At 40.1% G+C, this 14,948-nt stretch overlaps 1 protein-coding gene across 1 annotated transcript in view; it reads right to left on the bottom strand.

Annotated features, from left to right (window-relative positions):
- Positions 1-14,948, bottom strand: part of igfbp2a (insulin-like growth factor binding protein 2a) — a 28,357-nt gene extending 13,409 nt beyond the window's left edge. The window contains exon 1 of the mRNA XM_082137003.1: positions 14,440-14,948. Within this exon, the coding sequence (XP_081993129.1) occupies positions 14,440-14,800 (361 nt within the window). The 5' untranslated portion in view covers positions 14,801-14,948. The remainder of the gene's footprint in view (positions 1-14,439) is intronic.

The raw sequence follows: 14,948 nt of genomic DNA, 5'->3' as shown, positions 1-14,948 counted from the left end.
AGACCAAACGTCATGTTCATTTTGCGATCTAGCTAGTTTTCAGTCAGCTAGTAGCCTGCCTAATGTCAGACCTCTTTCTCATTGAGACATGGTCTGGGAACCACATGTTCATTTTCTCGTATTTGAGGCGTGGTTTACGAATGCCCAGAGCCGTTTATTGGACGCTACGAATGTCTATCAAATGCGCCTGTACATAGCTCATAGCCAATCGTTTCAATTATACCAGATGACGTATGTAGAGCGAGAGAAATTCGACGAGGAAGAAGAATAAACTTGCGTTCTAAACTACTTAGAACACTATCTAAGGCTGCATCGAAAGGTAACTTCGTGTCTGCTGCCATGTTAGATCCATAGATGTAAACAAACTGCTTCGGTGTGTCGCATAGACGTCGTCATCGTCTTGCTGCTCCCTCCCCGTTCTGTGATTGGTCCCCTCGCTGAGGCGAAAATCTAGTCCGTGGAATCCAGGCTGCCTAGCAGCGTGAATAAAATTGCCCTGCGCACAAGGCAGCATGGGGAAACCCAGGCTAGTCAGCTAGTGCCATGCTGGTGAAATTCAGGGATTGTATGACATTTTCTATGGAGGTGTGTTAAGGGCAGGTTTTAGGATAGCGCTTCAGGGCTACTGGCCCCACAGTGTAAACACAGCTTGATTTTGGCCTTGAGGTCCAAGGCTATTGGCCCCGCCGGTACATAGTTAGCCCTGGCTCGCACTGGCCCGACATTGAAAAAAACGGCTAATGTCACTTTACTTGGAGGAGGGTTAGGGAGCTGCTTTTCCAGGCTTAAGAAGGCTTGCACACCCAGGTACATTTGTGTGCAAAATGTTATGGCTCTACCAAAAACTAAAGGATGCCAGCTTGGCATTGCAGTTTTTTGGTCCATCTTATTGGTAAGGTCCTCAGTCTGGTGGTGGTGCGACTGCAATCCCTCCACTTGTTTCACCTGGTATCTTAGGTCTCCTGCATCATATCTATTTGTCTCAGTCCAATTTCTCCCATTGTCTATTTCTTTCCTCCATCCCCCATTTTGTAGAAGCTTTCCAGTGTACACCGTAAGGAGGATGCTGGATTCCAAGCACAGGAGTGGAGGGATGCTGGATTCCAAGCACAGGAGTGGAGGGAATACCAGTATCTTTTGGACCTTTGAGGGGTACAGCATTAAATGTCACCATCAAGAGCCCTACTTAACTGGTCACTTATCCATGGGTTCCATAGTTCCATACTGTTAAGACTCAGCTGATCTCTGGGTTTTCTCTGCTTGTCCTGTTTGTCTAAGTAAGCTACTCTGTATTCTTTTTGTGTTTGCTTTTGTTTTCCTTTCTTAGTTACTGATTGTTACCTGCTGCACTTGTTCCTCATTTCCTCCCCTATAATTCTCCCTTTGACTGCTGTGTTGTGCTGGACTGGACTGTCTTAAGCCATTTTACCTTGCCAGTCCAGCATTTATTGTTCTGTACTACCTGTATGTTTGCCTGTTACCATTCTCTGTTTGACTCTGCCCTGTCTGTGACTTAATGAACCCTGACAGCATTGCACATTTATGAATGAATGGATGAATTGTTCTATTTATTTATTTTATTTGAACTCTCTTTAATAACGTGAAAGTGAAAAATGTGAATTTGGTAGGTCAGTATTATTTTCAAAAAGCTTAACAAAAGTATACATTTCTTCATTAGTAAATATTTTTATTTTATTTTAAATGAACAATGCATTTCTTAAACTGATCATTTTACATAATGTTACTCAGAACTTGTAAGTATTATTAATATAGTTTTTTTTATTATTAGTTTATATTTATTATTGTTAAAATTATCTATTCAAGTAAGTTCACTCTGCATTCATTGACTGTTTTATTTAGAAGTTGGGACTCACTGAGGTGCTATTTGTGAAATTTCAATTTTTCCCATTTATTGTAATATCAGTGGCCATCTTAACTATATACTGTCGCTGGAGTCTGCACATTCTTAAATGAGTTAAGTAATTCTGATTTTATGGTTTCCACCCATCTATTCATCCAGCTATCCATTTTCTGAAACGTTTTTCCTATGTATAGGGTTGCGGAAATGTTGGAGCCTGTCCCAGGGTCTCGCAGGGAAATACAGAGCAGTTGGTCTACCAAGAACCAAGAAGGATAAGGATTCCTGAAGTCCAAAGAGACATACAGTATAGAGGAATGGCAGACCACCTGCATGCTCCCAATCACCCTTCAAACTGTTTAGATTTTAAATTTCATGGAATAAAATATTGCTTAACTTGTCAAAATGTACTTTAATAGCACATTTCAAATGTGTGTTTCAAATGGCAATTTTAAATGGCATTCTGGTGCTAAATGCAGCTATGATTCACAGGAATTGTAAGTTTTCCTCTCTTTCACCAGAAAACCTTCCGGCACAACAGGATTTGGAGAACACTTGTGTAGGGCTTCAAAGCACCAAGATCAAATATTCTCTGTGAATGTTCAGTATTTTAAACAAAAACAATGGATTCCTATGGACCTATTCACACTGGGTACGGACATTATAGTATATGCATATGTAGTATGCTATAACAGTGCTTATTTTCTCATCTCATAAAGAAAGTGGTAAACGATCCTTTTGATGTTTTTTCTCACTGTTTTCCCTTCATTTCATCTAATATTTAATCTTTTTTGATAATGTTATAATTAAGTTATACATTATAATGGGAAACTGTCCCATGTTTGAAACAAAACAAAAACTGTCTGTGATGTTCGGTTTAGTTCAATATGATTAAATCAATAGTTTTAATAACTGTCAAATATGTGAAAGGGTAGTATTTGAGTCAAGAAAATATCAAATAATAAACGTGTTTTTATAAAAGATAATTTGTTTACCATTTGCTAAAGGGCTACTTTTTAAGTATACTTAAATGTTGTTTACATATATCTTGCTGTTTGGAGCTATGTATTTGCATGTAATGCCATTTTTGCTGTAACACTATCGTCCATGTATCTACACCAGTGATTCTTAAACTTCTAAATACCACTTACACCAACTAAATACCTTTGTCTGGGTAGATTGCATTTTACATGGGTGAAAGTATTAGGGATATTACACAGACTTACAGTCTTATAATGGCACTGTAGGCACTGTTACATATAATTTTCAAAACTCAACTGTTTTATGGAACTTTTGTCAATCGAAAGTTTTTTTGTTGTTGAAAAATGTTTAATCATCTAATTAATTGCCATGTTGTTAAACAACAATACACCTACTGTCCCCCTGAAGCAAGGTGTCCCCCAGGGATCCGTTCTCGGGCCATTATTATTCATAATATACATAATACCTCTTGGTCAGATCTTCCACCGTCATGGTTTTAATTATAATTTTTACGCTGATGACATTCAATTATATACTATCTGTACACCTGCTCTATCTGTCACAAATGACAAAATCTCTGCTTGAGTGCATGAAATAAAACTATTGGCTTTATTCAAATTTTCTAAAACTTAACATGGACAAAACTGAGATTATTTTTACTGGACCTCCGTCACTCACTAGCAAAATTCCTACCAACTTCACCTGTGAGATTGCTGGCTCTCACATCAAACCATCTAGTACTGCTAAAAATCTTGGTGTAATCTTTGACTCCTCTCTCTCTTTCCAGGCTCATATTAATTCTATCACTAAATCAGCATTCGTTCATTTACGTCGCATCGCCCAGCTCTGTCCCTTCATCAGTATCAAAGACGCTGAAACTGTCATCCATGCATTTGTCACATCACGTCTTGATTACTGTAATGCCCTTTTCGTTGGCCTATCTGCTAGCTCCATTTCCAAATTGCAATACATTCAAAACTCTGCTGCCAGAATACTCACCCACACCAAACGTTCTGCCCATATCAACCCAATTTTGTACGATCTTCTTGGCTTCCAGTGGCTTATCGTATTAAATTCAAAATCCTCCTGCTCAGTTTTAAATCTCTGCACAGCTTGGCTCCCCCCTATCTCTGTAACCTGCTCCACCCCTACACCCCGACTCGCTCTTTACGATCCTCTGACTCTAGCCTTCTCGTTGTCCCTCGGCATCGCCTAACTTTAATGGGGGGCAGATCATTCAGTGTTGTTGCACCCAAACTATGGAACTCTCTCCCCCGATCACTCTGTTGTGTTAATACTATTTCTGAATTTAAAACTATGCTCAAAACTCACTTATTTTCTGAATGTTACTATTTTTAAGTTGTACTACATTTCGTTGTGTCTGATTGTATTCTGCTGTATGCTGCCCCATCTACCGAATTCTCCTTTACTGTACTTTTACTCTCATCTACCTACTGTTGTTTTGTTTGTTGTCATTGTCCCTTGCCATTATTGTTGCTTGTTCATTGTAAAGCGTCCTTGAACCCTGGAAAGGCGCTATATAAATAAAACGTATTATTATTATTATTATTATTATATAATCCATTAAACATACTGTACTTCTGTCCATCACAGCCTCTTGACTGGCCTTTGCAGGCATATGGAGAAGCCTATTAATAGTAGCACAAGCAATAGTAAACAAGCATACATTCACCACAATCAAAACATTTAGAAGCTTTGCAACTGAATTCAAACTAATTATTTTGCAAATGATTCCAAAGTTTGCAATCAAATTCAATCACATAATAATTTAGGAATTTGGCCAGTGTAGTCTAAAAAAATATCTTGTGTGTTTAGAAGCATTTCGAACTGTACTGTCCTGTTCAAGCTTCATTATCAAAATTAAATATAATTTTCATTATTTTTCTTTTTCATTATTAAAGCCGTTTCACTTGAATATACGTCACAATAGGGAGACAATTGAAAAGACAATTGCAACTTCCATTTCATACCAACTTTAAGAGCATTAAGGGCAACCAATGGGCAACTTAAAAAGAAATCAGGTATTAGAAATATAAACACACACCTGAAGGCACTTTCATACAACTGGTTGTGAACTTACCACAGTTTGAAAACCACTGATCTCTATTATTTCACTAGATTGAAATTAAATACACTGGGGGCCTTATATCCAAGCAACAAATGTGCTGGAGCCCAAATCCCACCATTTACTCAGATATACATCCATCCGTCCACCCAGGGCTTGACATTAAAGGGTTAGTTCACCCAAAATTGAAAATTCTGTTAGTAATTACTCACCTTCATGTTGTTCCAACCCCGTAAGACTTTCGTTCATCTCCGGAACACAAATTAAGATATGTTTGATTAAATCTGAGAGCTGGATCACTTCTCTATAGGCTTCTATGGGATCGAAACTTGCCGGCCCAGAAAGTTAGAAAAGACAATGTTTAAAATAGTCCAAGGGCCCTATTTTAACGATCTGAAACGCGAGTGTCAAGCGCAAAGCGCAAGTAACTTTGTGGGCGGATCTCCGGCGCTGTTGCTATTTTCCCGGCGGGATAAATGCCTCTTGCGCCCGGCGCAAATCTAAAAGGGGTTGGTCTGAAGTAGCTTCATTATTCATAGGTGTGGTTTGGGCGTAACGGGAAATAAACCAATCAGAGCGACATCTCACATTCCCTTTAAGAGCAGGCGTGCTTGTTCTAAAGCGGATTCCTATTATAACGGCGGATTTGCCAGGCGCGCAGCAGGAGCGGTTCACAGCCGAGGAGACCGACGTTCTCGTCAGGGACATTGGGGATGGAGAAACCAAATTAACTTCGGTTAAACATGCGTATGATAATTTGGGTAAATGTGTAAGTTAGATGTATGCTTTTATAATAAATTGTCTATCTATCTATCTATCTATCTATCTATCTATCTATCTATCTATCTATCTATCTATCGTAATAATGTATGATTTGCAAAAATGAAAACTGCTGCTTCTGTGTAGATGAGAGAATCAAAGTGCGCGTTGTGCACATGCTACATTGATTATGGCCAAGCATGCCATGCGCCCTTAAAATAGCATATGAATAACATGCCACTGACTTTAAACTATTTTTTTCTGGTTAGTGGCGCAATTGTTTTCTAAACCTTCAAAATAGCATGAAGGAACGTTTGCGCCGGAACACGCCTCCTCTTTGCGCTGAACCGCCCCCGGGAGCGCAAGTGTATTTCTTAGTTAAAGCAGCACTCATAGCTTCGGGACTTCTTCGCTGTATTCTCGCTTTTTGCTCGCAGGTTTCTCTCTAGAGCTCCCCCCACAGCTTCGGAATAGATATTTGACAACACTGTTGTAAAAACTCGTTGTTGATTCTCAGACACCAGAGGCTATAGATCAACGACATCAAAGCAGATGGGACGTTCTTTAAAACATCTTCTTCATTCGGGTTCGGACAGCGTGAGGGAGCGCAATAATGACAGCATTTTAGCAGATTTCTTTTGGCCGTAAAGCAATTGTTTACATCGCGAGACCTGATATCACGTGAGACTTCCTGACGCAGCGGCCGGCGGCCCGCCGGATCAAAGTTGCAAGTGCGTATTTTCCGCTCACGGGCACCAGGGGGGTGCGAAACGACCACCATTCAACCCGAAATAAGTAATATAACCATTCCAATGACTCCGAAGCTGTTCAGTTAAGGTAAAAAAAGTTACTTAGTTCACCTTTAACCGACGTGCTTCTGTGGAGGGAAAAGTCCGCTTTGCGCGGGTGCAAAATAGGAATGATACATGCGTCGGTGCACAAAGTCAATTGCGCTGGGTGCAAGATAGGGCCCCAAGTGACTACAGTGGTTCAACCATAAGTTTATCAAGCGACAGTGTGATCTGATGTGAGTTCACGTAGTGTAACAGCGCAGCGCTTCTGTGTTGTACGTCACCACGTAGGCTACATGTAACTATTGGCTGACGCTGGTCATGTGTGTGATGCGTGTGACGTACAACATAGAAGCGCTGCGCTGTTACACTATGTGAACTCACATCAGATCACACTGTCGCTTGATAAACTTATGGTTGAACCACTGTAGTCACTTGGACTATTTTAAACATTGTCTTTTCTAACATTCTGGGCCGGCAAGTTTCGATCCCATAGAAGCCAATGGAGGAGTGATCCAGCTCTCAGATTTAATCAAAAATATCCTAATTTGTGTTCCGAAGATGAGCGAAAGTCTTACGGGGTTGGAACAACATGAGGGTGAGTAATTACTGACAGAATTTTCATTTTTGGGTGAACTAACCCTTTAACACCCGCCAAATGTGGGTGGATTTCAGCAGTGGCGTGTAACACAGTCACATCCACTAGCCACTCTGGCAGGCTGAATTTTATATTCAATTAAATAAATACTAGTGCAAAGTGCCCGTGCAAAATCCGTTTTTGTGTGTGTTTTTTGTAATTGTTGATTCGGTGTGTTTGAGTGCTCATTGTTACAATTACACAGCAAAAGTTCAGTGACATTTTTATTTGTGCATGGTAGAAAGCAAATACTGATACTGACATAATGACATACAATAAATATGGAAAATTGAACTACACGATTGATGGAGCAGGCTACACAGTGAACTCAGAGAAAACACTACGCTTGAGCAAACAGTTTGTGAGGCTACTACAAATGATGGCCATGAAAGAGACTGTGAACGCATTGAATAGGATATGTTTAGTTGGTGAATAGCATAGGCTACTATTACACAGTAGCGATAACGTGAAGCGCACCAGAATAAAATATAATATTCAGAAATAAACAGTGTAGCTGACTTACAGATTCAGTTAACATCCACAAATGAATAAGCGCGATGATTCAGGGAGCAGGCTACACAGTGAACTCCGAGAAAACGCTACTTAAGCTCAGCTGCTTTCTTCGACCCTCTCTGTCTCTGGTCCTGCGCTGTGCTCACTCAGTGTGCAGTGTGAGAGGGGGAGTGGCCAGCTGTGTTCACTCAGTGTGCAGTGTGAGAGGGGGAGTGGCCAGCTGTTCTCACTCAGTGTCAGTGTGAGAGGGGGAGTGGCCTGCGCTGTGCTCACTCAGTGCGCAGTGTGAGAGGGGGAGTGGCCAGCTGTACTCACTCAGTGTCAATAGGCTTGTTTGAGATGTGCCTTGCCTCGCCTGAAATGTATGCGAGAGTAGGCGGCTGCAGTGAGAGGATGAGTGAAAAAAGTGCAGGCAAGCCGGACAGTTCTCTCTTCTCGTAGTGGATCTGACACCTGCGAGATCAAAGATGGATATCGTGGGATTCACGCTCGTGCACAGTGTTGCTAATAAACTGGATGCAATTCAAGTTCTTTTGCTTTTATATGAAAATAAATAAAATGAACAAGACACCAAAAGTACTTGTTATTTAATTCCATTCCAAATACATGTTTATCAATATTTTTTTCTTTAATACAGACATATGTTTTATTATTTTTATTATTTTTATTTTTTTATAAAAATGTAATTGCATAACCCAAAGAGATCGCACTGTCAGATAGTTTGGGAATATTCACACATAACATATCAGGTTTTATGTGTATATTAGAGTTTTAAAATCAAACATTTTAAAAGAGAACAATACATCACGGTTGTTTAAACCAATGAGCATTAAGCTGTGTCGTCAGCAAGTCGTTTCCCATCGTGCTTTTGATCAGCACAGTCTGTGGAGGGCAACTGCACTCGACTGCAGAATCCGACATGTGCGCCTTGCGCTTGCAAGAGATTTTTGACATACGTCAGCATGACATCAGAGCAAGGCGGACCGCACTCGGACACATTTCTAACCGGCATGCATCTCGTGCTGATCACCGGTGATCGGTTCTGCGCAGATTTTGCTCATCTCAAACAAGCCTATTGTGAGAGGGGGAGTGGCCTCTGGTCCTGCGCTGTGCTCACTCAGTGTGCAGTGTGAGAGGGGGAGTGGCCAGCTGTGCTCACTCAGTGTCATTGTGAGAGGGGGAGTGGCCTGCGCTGTGCTCACTCAGTTGCTGCGTTCCAGTCCACTTTTAGACACGCACTCGCGAACTTCCCTAAGCACTTCCCCTCGGGGGAATCCCCGCCGCCATTTTCAAGTGCGTTCCACTTCGTGAAGTGGACGAGGGAAGTTTAGATGGACAGACCCTCGTTCCCTCGATTTTGACAGAGGGAGCGAGTCTACTTCATATGTACACTTCAGGCACCTATATGTCCCACAATGCAGTACGATTGTGACGTCACCACAGATCTCGTCTAATCACCACCACAACAAACAACTCTATGATATATTAATTCAAAATTTTTTTATTGAAAACAACCCAAAAACCATATATACATTTGGATGCTGCATTTAACAAATTCTTAAAGGGAAAACAAATGTAAATAATAAATAAACTCCACAGCTGATTCCAAGTGATCAAGGGATTAGGACGTTCCAATTCAGCCCATTGCAGTTTCCGCCAGTAGTGGGCACTCGCAATGACGTACAGCCGAGTGAACGAGATGGAGGGAAGTTAGCAAGTGAAGGGCATGACAATTTTGGACTGGAACGCAGCCAGTGTCAGTGTGAGAGGGGGAGTGGCCTCTGGTCCTGCACTGTGCTCACTCAGTGTGCAGTGTGAGAGGGGGAGTGGCCAGCAGCTAGAGCGGCAAAAGCCGATGTGTGCTTCTTTTACCGATATATTTACCGATATCTTTTGCATTTCTAATCCAAGCAACGTCAAACTTGGCACTGCACTTACTCGTGCCCCTAGCAAGACACCTGTCAAGTTTGAAATCCATCTGACTTACGGGTCGAGAGATATGCGAATAACAGACATACAGACAGACATACAGACAGACACACACACAGACAGACAGACTGACGTTTCTGTAATTTATATTTCATAGAAGCATGCCGCTTTTTTTTACATGCATGCAGGTTATGTGTTTCTTCCAGTGTTTCAGAGCGGCTCCGTTCACAGTAAATGCTGCTCCACAACTCTGTCTCTACATGTGCTGTTTGTTTGGGGTTCCAATAACGTGCATTTAAAGCATATAGTCTGATGCGTTTTGTGTTCAATAGCGAAGTGTTGCACTGTTATTATCTTAGCAGCTTGGTTAACAAACTACATATCTCTGCATATGCTGTGAGTTTGGGTTGCTAATAAGGTTCATCTGGGAAAGCAGTGTAATTTCACCAGATCTGTAACGTAAATTATATAAACCTACACCAAAACAGGAGAATACATCAATATGTTTCTAAATATGCGAAATTGTTGTTTAAACGACAAAAGTTTAAACCCTCGCTCTGTGTTTTGATTTCCACATTTTCTTGTTCAAGCTGTAGCATTTCTATGGTAAATAAGTGGCCAAATATTAAAGATTAAGTGGACATTTGGATTAAATGTTTGGACAATATTAAACAAGGATTTGATCAGGCTGTAAAGTGTAACAACGACAATCACCAGGCCATGGTGCCTCTGCACGCTTTTGTTATAATACATAACGTACATAAATTGATTATGTTTATAATGTATATGACATTATGTATTTTAAAAGGGTTGTTCAATAGAAAAACAAATGATTACTTCATTTTTATATTTTATTTGAACCCATTATTGTTATAATTGTTATAATAGCTTATAGCCTCCCATAACACCTGATGTACACGTTACATCATAAGAAGAATGGCATCTACGCTGATATTAGTCTCTGTGTTTTTCCAGAGGTTTACCGTACTCAGCCAATCCGGGCCGTATCCAGATCAGGTGGAGGACCTGCGCCTAGACACGACCACAATGCAGCCCTGAAGTGTCAGCAGAGACCGTGTCAGCTAGACTATCCCCTGCGAAAGCCTCACAACATCACAACGTGTTGACATGACAAAAAAAAATGTGTTGTCCTCTGTACAGATGAAAACGTTATCAAAATGATTCCCGTTCACACGCATCCGCGGAAACGACTAAAAACACTGTATTATGCATGCCAGACAAGTAATTGGCGATGCCACTTTGTGAAAAGAAAGACTACGTGCCTGCGCACATCGCATTCAAATGCGCATGCCTAGACTAAACACGTGCATACATTTCCTATTATCATATCACTGTAAAACTGCTTTGAAACAATCTGTATTGTAAAAAGCGCTATATAAATGAAGGTGACTTGACTTGACTATAGTATATGTATTTTAAGTCATTTTAAAGGAGACATATCATGCTTTTAAATCGTTCCTTTTTACATATAAATCATACATTTGTGGTCTATATAAAGCGGAACTGCAATGCTTGGGTCTGAATTCCTCATTATTATAGCTCCACAGGCCCCTTTTCTACCCCTTTTCTGATGTGCGTCTGAGAGCACCTTGTTTTGGTGCGGTCTCTTTAAATGCAATTGAGACACTTCATACCCCGCCCCCTCTCCAGGTTGCAGAGGTGACACTCGGTTCAACTCCACCCCGTTCGGCCATTTTTGTAGTTTGATAGCAGAGAGACGATTATCTAGCGGCACAGAAACTTTTTATTCACACGTTATTAACAAAATGTCAACAATGGAAGACTTGTCCATCCAGCCTTACATGTTCGAGCCAGAGTCGGAGCCGGAGCGAGATGAAAATGAAGACGACGAACCTGCAGAACAACGTCTTCATATGGATGGATGTATCGCAATGGTGTGTTACTGTATTTACACTAGGGCTGTCCCCGACTATGGATTTTCATAGTCGAATCAGAATCGTCATGTCTTGCCTATAGTCGACTAATAGTCGAATCATGTGTATGTGGGTGGGGCTGGGGGCGGGGCTTTAACGTTTCAAAGCCGCGATGTACAGAAAAAATAAATAAAAAATCACACAAAGATATAGAAGAAAATGTATAAAAACATTTTTGATCAATAAAACTAAGAAATAACATAAATAACTCCAGAAAGGCCACACTGCAGATTTGCATTTCACATGCAAATCAAATTAAATCGGCTAAATTACCTGTGCGAGCAGGCCAGCCTACAGCACAACATCGATGCACCGAAAAAATAAACCATTAATTCACTAAATTAAATTAGAACAGAATATACCTTTCTAATAAATAAAAATACAAAACGAAATAAATCAGAATCAAGTCAGAGGATGAGGAGCAAATGTGTGCAAAATGCCTAAAGAGCAGGGGAACATAATATTCAAAACACAAGCCACAAATAGTTAGATTAGATAACCCTGACAGATTAATAAAGAAAAGAAAAGAAAAAGAAATGATTAAAATAACGATAGTAGCCAGAATTTTCAACTTTGTCTTTTTAACTGCAGAAACAACAAAAATGCTAAACTGGAGAGGCAGTCTTTTTAGCTAAAAATGTTCACAGCATCCAAAAATAAAATTAGAACCGGCTGAAAAGTTTTGAAATCACTTGTACCTGATCGAGAGAACAAATCCTGAAAGTCTTTCACTATGTCTGTCCGTTGGAGTCTTTTCAAATTGTGCGCGCGGATAAAATACATTCTAACGTGAAACCCATGCGTGAAACATGTTAACGTTGGCCGGCAGAAGTGCGATCACTTTCAGATTTTCCTGATGCTAAATCCAGCCTTGGAGAATATCCTTTCTGATGGTGTACATCCACACTTTAGATTTTCTTATCCCAGACATTGTTAAAGATTTAAATCCTTGCCGCCAAGACGCTCCTCTGTCGGTCACGGATTGAAAGTGAAACTTAAATCTGTCACGGGGTGTTTGGATTTATTCACGCACGTTAAAAAATATTTATTAAAAGCTTCTTTCTTTGCACATTTTTATATACAGCATTATCATAATAGGCTGAAAAATAACTGAAAAATCGGAACAGGTTGAAAAATATGACCAAAACAGAAAATAAAGATATCAACGAAGCACCTGAAGAGAATAATTTCAACTTTTCTGTAGCCTACTTCTAAACACTCCAAATATACAACAAAATGCATTTAAGGGCTAAAAAAGTGGATTTAGCATGATATGTCCCCTTTAAATGCTATTGTTCATTAGGTATATTTTTATTATCGCAAAAAATAATTGATTACACGATTTATCGTCGAGATAATCGACTGATTACTCGATTACCAAAGTAATAGTTATTGACAGCCCTATATTAGTTAAACCATTTTACATTTCACCATTTTGGCACTTTCAGTTGAATAAATGAATATTTTTCCAGTTATATATTTTATCATTGAAGATTTCTTTCAAATAGTGTAAAAATAACGTTGCGTCTCGTGAGCTAAGTGAATCGGCACCCCCAATAAAACAATTTCCCAATAACAAAATTGTGGCCAGTGAAAATGAGTGGCTAGCAACTTATGAAAACCACTAGCCACATGCAGCTGCTGGTGAGCAAAAACGTTAATGGCAATTCCTGCATCCACCACTAAGTGGTGCTATAATAATTTACGTTTTTGCTATAAACTCCAGAATCAAAATTGCTTTCCTTTCCTCTTCCAATGTTATATTATATTATATTATATTATATTATATTATATTATATTATATTATATTATATTATATTATATTATATTATATTATATTATATTTGCCATTCTGAATTTTCTGGAACATCTACTGATTTGTTTGTCGAAATTTCATACGTAGCCTATAGTCATCATCTCACCAAAAGTTAACAGAATAATTCGGATTCGTCAAATTGATTCACAAACCTACTGTGGACACAAATTCAAAACGTAACACTCACTCGAGCACGCCTGAATGTCATCATTCTGGATATGTATCTACTTATGTAGGCTAATTAGACGTGCATTAGGCCTACTGAATAAGCTATGCAATAGCCTAAGTGTTCAAATTTTAGAACAACGCATTTTTTTAAAACAATTTTTAGTGTGCCACCTATTTTTACTGGACTCATGGCCATCCCATTAAAAATATCCTCAAGGCGCGACTGCTTGTTCTGCGTCGAGACCCGTAGAATAGCTTGTTCAGACCCATCTTCTCTATCTCTCTCTTTCACACACACGCGCAAAAACACACAATGATAAATTTACTGCAGGAAAGGGTCAAAGCGCAAACTCCGTCTTGCTATCTGTTGCATTCCATACTCCCCAGTTCTCCAGAAACTACCCTTTCTTTCTTTCTTTCTTTCTTTCTTTCTTTCTTTCTTTTAGAGAGATAAAACACATTGCAATGTTACAACAGGTGCATTTATTTAACAGGCTGTTAAAATGTGTAGTGTTCGAGTTCGAACCAATTAATCAAATATCGATGGTGTGCCACGGGAGCCTACTGCTTACAGCAAAAACAAAAAACAAAACAAACAAAAAATATTAAGAACCTAGCAGTTTCTGTCACAAGTATCGGGGCATAAATGGTATTTTAGTAAAGATTTGCATTTTCCCCCCACAAATCTGTAGGTTTTCATCAATTATAAAATTGTTCACGAAAAATAAATAAATAAGCCCAAAGTCTAATTTTAATGGGACATCTTTATAAGCCCAAGATGCATTGTTCCAAGAAATCAGCTGATAGGCCTATAATTAAATATATTTATTTAGGCATATTTAATAAAAACAGAAGAGTAAAATTATGAACATCCCATATTCATAACTTTGTCATTGCAATAGGTTATTGTAGCATATTATAATTGTGCACCCATTAAATCACTTACCGCTGACTTCCCGAGGCTCTGCGCTTCCTGTGGGCTCAGTGTCTACTTTACGTCCACATCTCCCGAGCCCTTGAACCAGCTGCTCCAGGGGCAACTCCAAATCCGGCTTTGGATAACACCGCAGACCACTAGAACATCTCGGTGTGTAAACGCCGCACAGCTCGCCCTCTTGCCGGGCACACACCGGACAGCAGCCGCAGCCCGGCTCGCGCACAATCTCCGCGCACGGCTCCGTGATCATCGGGCAAGCCGCCTGGCGCTCTGCGGTGCAGCTCGGACAACGGAACACCATTTCTGATCCAGCGGCGCCGTGAAAAGTCACCAGTCCCAGCAGCAAGCTGCAACTCACGTAGAACAACATCGTGTCCACGATGTAGAAACCCTGCAAATCGGAGGACTAAACTTGTGCAGGTAAGAAGTGCACGCGGACAGGTGAAGGCTAACTGGGGCTGCTGCGCGGGCTCCTATCAGTGTTCATATGCCGCTGACATCATAGGAGATGACAGGCG

This window comes from Leuciscus leuciscus, assembly GCF_965113295.1.
Source record: "Leuciscus leuciscus genome assembly, chromosome: 14".
NCBI classification, from domain to species: Eukaryota; Metazoa; Chordata; class Actinopteri; order Cypriniformes; family Leuciscidae; genus Leuciscus; species Leuciscus leuciscus.
This window is presented reverse-complemented; position numbering and strand designations above follow the sequence as displayed.